This window comes from Lactuca virosa, chromosome 2 (assembly GCF_052849685.1).
Source record: "Lactuca virosa cultivar CGN04683 chromosome 2, Lactuca_virosa_CGN04683_v6, whole genome shotgun sequence".
Classification (NCBI taxonomy): Eukaryota; Viridiplantae; Streptophyta; class Magnoliopsida; order Asterales; family Asteraceae; genus Lactuca; species Lactuca virosa.
The window spans coordinates 315,615,926-315,624,230 of record NC_136427.1 but is presented as its reverse complement, the minus strand read 5'-3'; the positions used below and the strand labels follow the sequence as shown (position 1 = coordinate 315,624,230).

Sequence of the window (8,305 nt, the reverse complement as noted above, 5' to 3'; positions counted from 1 at the left end):
AATACGAGCAAAAACTATGCAAGTATATATCGGGAACATTTTCCCAAACGGAGCAAAATTACAGCACACATGAAAGAGAAACACTAGCATGTCTCAGAACATTGAAAAAATGGAAAGTTGAGATACTCCAAACCAGATTCGAATTACGCACAGACTCCAAGTATTTACTTGGTTTTTGGCGATATAAGTTACAAGAAGATTATTGTCGAGGACGATTAATCCGATGACAATTACAACTACATCAATTTCATCCATACCTCAAGTATATTAAAAGCACCAACAATCATATAGCGGATACATTAACAAGAGAATGGAAGCCACATCAGCCATGACGGAAGCAAACATTATTTACAAACAGGTCCTTTTGGAGGCGGGAGGAATATTGAAGATATTAAAATATTGTTGAGAAGATATCAAAGACATACATTATTGAAGATAACGATGCATTATAGACGGCAATAATTCTATTTTGTCTTTTATAATTATGTAAAGTGTCGATAAGTGTGTAGCATTATTATAATGTGACATAAAGTCTTATGTAAAGTAGTTTGTCTTCTTACAATCATACGATTGCAATAATATAAAGATACCGTGTGTAAACGGCTCTTTGGAGCCTATATAAAGGGTTTTGCCCTTAGTGAATAAAGCAGAGTAATTTGAGATTATAAGATTTGAGTTGTTCTCAATCTTCTTCTGTTGAAATAGTTCGTCTATTTCTGAATAACAGAACCCTATCCAAACATATCCATATATTCATATAAACATATCAAACCTAGACAAACAATCCATCGTCAATCTATTCCGACGCATCATTCAGGTATATTCTGTCTTAATTTTATTAATTCCGCCATGTTTTTAAATTTGTGATTATGATTATGATGGATAGATTTATATATGTTTATGTTGTGATGTTTTTGGGAAGAGAGGGAGGGGGTAGGGATTTGAAGTTTTAATGTTATAAAGTGTAGATATAAATGTGCCCCCCCCCCCCCCCCCCCCCATAAAAAAAAAGATGATTATACCACAATTTATTCCCTTAATTTTTATTTTAATTCTTTATATATAGAATATATTATTAATATATTATTTATAAATATTTAAATATTAAAAAATGAGAGGGAAAATTAATGAAAGTGACCATTTCCTATCGATTAAATGGGATGAAGGGAAGATGAGGAAAAATAATATGACAAAAAATGTGGTAACATGAGGTACTAAACAAATATATTTGCACATATCGTGCACGTTCGTCGAAGAGCAAAATGTTGAAGGACCCGTACGCAATTAAATACAAGTCAAACACCAATAAGAAGGAAAAAAGAAGAAAGGATGTGAATGTGATAACTAACCACACAACACTTTCACTTTGAATTGGAATAGGAAAAGGGGAAAGGGAAAGAGGAAAAACCCACCGTCGACTCGCCAGCCTCCGGTCTCCTCGATTCTCTCACTGGTATGTTCCAACACTCAACCTTTTTCTAAAAAAAAAAAAAAATCTTTCCCTTTTACTTGCCGGTTTATCATATTCTTTCCCTTTTGATTTATGGTTTATCTTGTTGATTTTGATAAGTAGTGAAACTCGATTCTTGTTTCGGTTTGATTGTCCAGAAAAGAAGAAGAAGAAAAGATGATGGGTTTAGGGTATTTGGGATCATCGTCGTCATCTTCGTCGTCGTCAAATTTGTCACCTTTAGCTCCACCTTTTACTGTTGATCGATCTAACCACAACAAACCTGCCCTAAATTCAAACTCAATTTCCCATTTCAATGATCCATCGTATGGAGTACCCTTCACCTCCTCTTGGCACTCCTCAACTGCTAGACAAGATTTTTTGGCCGATTCGGGAAGGACCACTACTCTCCCTTCAAACGATTCCAGATACATGATTCCGGAGCCCGTCAATCTTCCAACCGCTGGTAATTGGTCTGGTTTGAACTCTAATGGTAAACATGGATTGGAGCAGATAACTCCGGGTCGGCCCCATTGGTCTGCTGTATACCCTAGTCCAAAACGTGTCGCTGATTCCTTCTCTTATAATCTCAGTGAAGCAAAGCCATTCTATCCTCCGTATGCTTCTTCTTCGGTGAACAATGATGATATTCCTTTGGTGACCTTTAGTGAGCCCGGCTACGATTTGTTGTCTAGTTCTGGGCTTGGGCTTGCTCACGGGCATGGTGATGAAACCTCCCAAGTTGATTATACCCGAAGCTTGTCTGGATTGGAGTATAACCCGCAGCAGGACAGTGTTTGGAGTACTGGACTGCCCGAGGGAAAGCAAGTGAAAAAAATTGAAAGCGATGACAGTTTTTTTTCAGAGGAGGCCAACCTTGCTGCTTATAATAACTATTTTAATCAAGGTATTGTTTCTTCTCTCTTCTCTTCTTGTTAGGTGAATGATTTCATTTCTTTGTTGTGGTTACTGATATTATATGAATTTCTAATTTCTGTACTTTTGCATCATTATTGCTTGTTTGAGAAATCGACAAGGTTACTCCTTTCTCAACAACAGTCGACCCTCATAAATCTAGGAAATGTAGAGCCCATTTATTCTTTTGTACAGACTTTGACTAGAAGACTTATTTGAGATTGAATAGCACTCATGTATGAAAATAAGCATTTTTACTAAAATCAAAAGCTACTGCAAAGAGGTTTTATTTCTTGAGCGGCTCAAAAACCTCCAGTGAAGTTGTTTTCATTTTTACAAGAATAAGTTTCATGGGCCTTGTTTGATTTCCAGGCTATCCTGCTTGCTTTAAATTTCTTTTTCTTGCTAGAATTGGAAGTCAGCCAACCTGACCCTGTTTGAGAGTTGATATGAATTCATTATATATAAATTTGGTTTTCCCTTTGATGATGCAGGAGCTTATGGTAACAAGAGCTCAAGCAAAAGCAAAGATGATCCTAGCCTGTTCTATTATGCTGATATTATAAGAAGAGCAAACAACAGTGGGCATGGAAAGTCAGATGCTGCATCATTTTCTGCAAATGCAAATAATCACAGCCTTGATCCTAATGACTTGTCAAAAGGAGGATCAACGTTTAGAGCCTTTCCTATGTTTTCTGAATCTCATCCATTAATACAATCACCTGAACCTCCTGAAGATCTCTGGAACAGCCAAAACTCATACAACCCCAACCCATATGAGAAGAGATACCATATGTTTGATTGCTCTGATGATCACATAACAAAATCATCTGCCCTTGTGATCAAGCCTCCTGCACCTGCTGCAGTTTCATCAAAAAGTTTGGAGATTGGCAATCTTTCAGCTCTGAACATCAATGATGTTGTGGGTAGTCCCTTGAAAGAAAAGGAGCAATCCTTATCGGGTGGGAGTTTCTTGGCTCCAAACCAGCTGAACTTTCAAATAGGAAGAACTTCCTCAACAACAAAAGAAGACAGTGATCAACTGAAATTTGAGTTTAAAGCTCAAGTTCCCGGAAATGTAAAAATCAGTGCAAATTCTTTTGAACAATTTGATCATCATAACCCTGCTGAGGATTCTCCTTGCTGGAAAGGAGCTCCCACCTCTCAGTCTCAGTTTCTACCATTTGAATCCCAATCACCTCAACCTCCTATGAAGAAACTACAAACAGGGAATGGTGTGGACGAAACAAATGAGAGGAAAGAAGACTCTGTTGTGGTGAATTCTTCCGAACCTAGCAATGGAGGAGGAGGAGGAGTTGTTGATAACAACATTAAACCAAAGAAGGAACATGCTTCCTTGAACGAGTCAAGTAAACTGAAGTTACCAACAACTCCAGAGATGGATGTTATGTTATCGCCTAAAAATGTGAATGCAAGTGGTGTTGTGAAATCACTGTATAATCTGTCGGATTTGCTTTTACTTCACTGTTCAAATGATGAATTTGCACTAAACGAGCATGATCGCGAGGCCCTTGATCGTGTGATTCACAATCTTGGTGTCTGCATGTCAAAACCTCCACCTCCACCTCCACCAACTCAGCAGCAGAAGACATGCACATCGAATATGTCTCAAGAGGTACAGTACAATACATATTACATAGTACATACATGCTTCTCATATCTGTTTATTTGGTTTATAATTAAGGGAAGGGAAAGTATTTGCAGATGAGGAATGAAACCATATTGCATGATGATAGTTTTGGTAAAAATGTGGAGAAATTGCTGCTGGAACATGCTTCTCTGGATGTGGATCCGCCAAAAGATCATAAAATGGTCCAGGTAGTACTCTCTCAACTCTGGCTATATTATAAATTACTAATATTAGATTATTATATAAGCTGAAGCTGAACTGAAACAGGCAATACAAAAGGTACTTGCTGAGAATGTGGAATGCGAGGTGAAGGTGATGGAGACCCTGTCGTTGTATAAAAATCTGTGGCTTGAAGCCGAAGCAGAGCTCTGCTCCTTAAGTTTTAGAGCCCGGTTTGAGCGTTTGAAGACATACAAATCAACAGGTAGGTTAAGTACTAGTATCAAAACCCTGTCTGTCTGTCTGTCTGTGTTGCTTCTTGATATGATAAAGAGTTTTTCATTATCAGATGCTGCTGCATCTCCCATAAAAAAGGAAATCACAGTCATTGATGATCATGATCATGATGTTGAGGCTGGTGTGATGGCCCGTTTCAATATCCTCAAGCGCCGTGTAGACCCAAATCCTGTTGCAGGTGGCCCCCAAGTCACTGTGGTTGGTAAAGGTCTGTAAATTATTACATACCTGACAACAGAATAAATCATAAATCTAATATATGATTATGAATGATGCACAGATATTATTGACCCTTGGGTGATGGACCGATTGAACATTCTCAAACGCAGAGGGGAGTTGAATGCTAATAATAATGATTCACTTCAAGTAACAGATTGTGTCCAGAATGATGAAGGTAGCAAAGCAAGCAACCAACTTTTTATCAAAGTCTGAAAGGCTTGTTTAATTTCTTGGTTGTGTGATTTTTTTTTTTGCAGAAGAAGAAGAAGAAGAAGAAGAAGAAGAAGAAGAAGCAGTGGGGAGTGGGGGCTCAGACTGGGAACACATACTCAAAGATGACTTTAGTTGGCGCCTAAGTTAACAACCACCACTTCCTAAGCAGCCATGTACTATGTACATACATAAATAAGTATCGTACCATGATACCCACCTGTTAATAGTTAATACTTTATGTCTTAATAATACATCTCTAAACCAAAAATATGTATAAAGTTTCAAATTTAATTTTCAGCTTGGGTCTGGTTGCTGTATTGTGTCATTTGCTATGTTTTGTTTGCATTAACTATTGTATAATATTATTCTTTTGGGACGATATAAAACCAAACCCTTCGTATTTAAGTGAGTCAGTAGTATGGTAGCTACCCGTTAGAAATACTTGATACTTTCATTTTCCATTTTTTATTTATGCTTTTTTTGGAAATGATGTTTGTCGATTAATTAGCACTTATCAAATTTTAAAAGACATGACATAAGTGTTTGTTTTATAAAAAATATGACATTTTTAATCAATCTAAATGTATCTTCCGTAAATAAGTATTGTACCATGATATCCATCTGTTAATAGTTAATACTTTATACCTTAATAATACATCTCTAAACCAAAAATATATATAAAGTTTCAAATTTAATTTTCAACTTGGGCCGGGTTGGTGTATTGTGTCATTTGCTATGTTTTGTTTGCATTAACTATTGTATAATATTTTTCTTTTGGGACAACATAAAACCAAACCCTTTGTATTTAAGTGAGTCAGTAGTATAGTAGCTATCCGTTGGAAATACTTGATACTTTCATTTTCCATTTTTATTTATGCTTTTTTGGAAATGATGTTTGTCGATCAATTAGCTGTCATCAAATTTTACAAGACATGACATAAGTGTTTGTTTTATTAAAAAGATGACATTTTTAATCTATCTAAATGTATCTTCCGTAAATAAGTATCTTACCATGATACCCACCTGTTAATAGTTGATACTTTATGTCTTAATAATACATCTCTAAACCAAATATATATATAAAGTTTCAAATTTAATTTTCAACTTGGGTCGGGTTGGTGTATTGTGTCATTTGCTATGTTTTGTTTGCATTAACTATTGTATAATATTATTCTTTTGGGACGATATAAAACCAAACCCTTTGTATTTAAGTGAGTCAGTAGTATAGTAGCTACCCGTTGGAAATACTTGATACTTTCCTTTTCCATTTTTATTTATGCTTTTTTGGAAATGATGTTTGTCGATCAATTAGCAGTTATCAAATTTTAAAAGACATGACATAAGTGTTTGTTTTATAAAAAAGATGACATTTTTAATCAATCTAAACGTATCTTCCGTAAATAAGTATCGTACCATGATACCCACTTGTTAATAGTTAATACTTTATGTCTTAATGTAACAACCCAATTTTTCAAAAGAAAATTTTCATTTTTAAATAGTCAAAACACTATTCCATAAACCATGAAATCTCAATACCATTGTTTTTAAATTCATATCCATAACATTATTATTTCCAAACATCAGAGTGTCCCATAAAAATGACTGAGAGAGTGCACGCCGCACCATCAAACATTGCCCTTGCCCTTGGGCTTAGATGTACCTAAAACAAATCCACAAACTGTAAGCTAATGCTTAGTGAGTCCCCCAGAGAATACCCCACACACAATCCACATAACACATATCATATTAGTTATAAAAGCTACATATATCACATAAGCCATGTATACTAACATATAAGGATGCCGTGAGCTCCCCCATGGTCTTATACCTTCATGCCATGGGCTCCCCCATGGTCTTTACCTAGGAATGCCACGGGCTCCCCCACATGGTCTTATATCCAACTGCCACAGACTCCCCCGGGGTATTCCATGCAATAACATACATAATCAACTAGCACATCATATATCACAGAAGTATCTATCATACTACATAACTCATACATAAACATATAAAGAGACCGTGGGCTCCTCCCAGGGTCTTATACCATCATGCCATGGGATCCCCCATGGTCTTTACCTAGGAATGCCACAGGCTCCCCCACATGGTCTTATATCCAACTGCCACGGGCTTCCCCGAGGTCTTCCATGCAAATATCACATAATCACTAGCATACCACTTAGCATAAAGCTAACTATCATACTACATATCTCTACTACAGCTAGTGTACCACATATCATAAAATGGGCCGGCCTTGGTGCCGTAGACCCATTGGTATGGTGAGAAGACTCACCTCTCGAATGCTGAACTGACAAGCTAAGATCAGATGTATCCCACACACTGCTCCTCCTCAACTGCCTATAACCAACATGTGATTAACTTGTCATAATCCCATAATTACCCTCAAAGTCAACCCTGCTCAAAGTCAAGGTCAACAGTCCATGTTGACCTCAACTCGTCGAGTGCATCCTAGCAACTCGTCAAGTTCCTCCCGAGTCCATTCCAATGAATACCGCATCAACTCGCCGAGTCACCCAAGTGACTCGTCGAGTTCATCAAATGTCCAGAACACTAAAGGTCCGTTCAGACCAAAACCCTAATCCTTCACTGTTCTCATTTAGAAACTCAGAAACGGGCAAACCCTACCCCGACTCGTCGAGTCAGCTAAGGGACTTGACGAGTTCCTTCAGTCCTTTTAATGTTCAACCCTTTTCAGTGGGATTTGAGGTCCCAAACTTCAGATCCAACCTCCCCTAGTGCAGATACCACGTAAAGTTGCAAACTTTACGTGCATGTAAGGTCTTCCAAGGCTATAACATCAAAACTAAGCTTCCTACAAGGTTTTAGTGCATGGAAAGGGGCTAAGCTATATAAAGTGAGCAACTTTATGTCATTGGGGACCTAGAGAGGTCAAGATGTGGAACCATATCCTTGTGATAAGTCCAGATCTGAGTTTGACTCCATTTTGCACCAAAAATGGCTATTTACTTCCAATAAAAGGGATCTAACCAACTAGAGATCAAGGTAACGACATTATACCTCAAGATGATGGCCAAGATAGAGTAGATGTCGGATCTACTGCTTCTCTCCTTGATCTTTCTTCTCCAAGCTCTAAAATCCTTCACAAATACCCCAAAATTGCTCACAAAAGCTCTTTCTCTCACTCAAGAAGATGCAAGGCCGAACTAGGGTTTTCTCTGGCTAGTAAGGTGATAATGGAGGCCACAAGAGGCAGATTATGTTCTTTAAATAAGGTGCAAACCCTAAAAATTAGGGTTTCTCTTTACAGCTCCTACTCGTCGAGTCGGGGCCTTCCTACTCGTCGAGTAGAACCCAAATACCGCGTCCTCATAATAGTCTCTACTCGATGAGTTGGAGCGCCCCAACTCGCCGAGTCCATGCAC

General features: G+C 37.6%; 1 protein-coding gene across 4 annotated transcripts; it reads left to right on the top strand.

Annotated features, from left to right (window-relative positions):
- Positions 1-1,310: 1,310 nt before the first annotated feature.
- LOC145161732 (uncharacterized) lies at positions 1,311-5,201 on the top strand. Of its 4 annotated transcripts, none has more exons than XM_079081346.1 (8): positions 1,311-1,453; positions 1,609-2,357; positions 2,860-4,001; positions 4,091-4,204; positions 4,284-4,440; positions 4,525-4,680; positions 4,753-4,866; positions 4,949-5,201. In XM_079081346.1, the coding sequence occupies exons 2-8, from the start codon at positions 1,628-1,630 to the stop codon at positions 5,050-5,052; spliced, it is 2,517 nt and encodes an 838-aa protein (XP_078937472.1). In that variant the 5' UTR covers positions 1,311-1,453; positions 1,609-1,627; the 3' UTR covers positions 5,053-5,201. The 4 variants fall into 4 exon arrangements, with proteins under 4 accessions (XP_078937472.1, XP_078937474.1, XP_078937471.1 ...); XM_079081348.1 differs by having other exon boundaries at positions 4,076-4,204; positions 4,525-4,650; XM_079081345.1 differs by having other exon boundaries at positions 4,076-4,204; positions 4,952-5,201.
- The last annotated feature ends 3,104 nt before the right edge of the window (positions 5,202-8,305 follow it).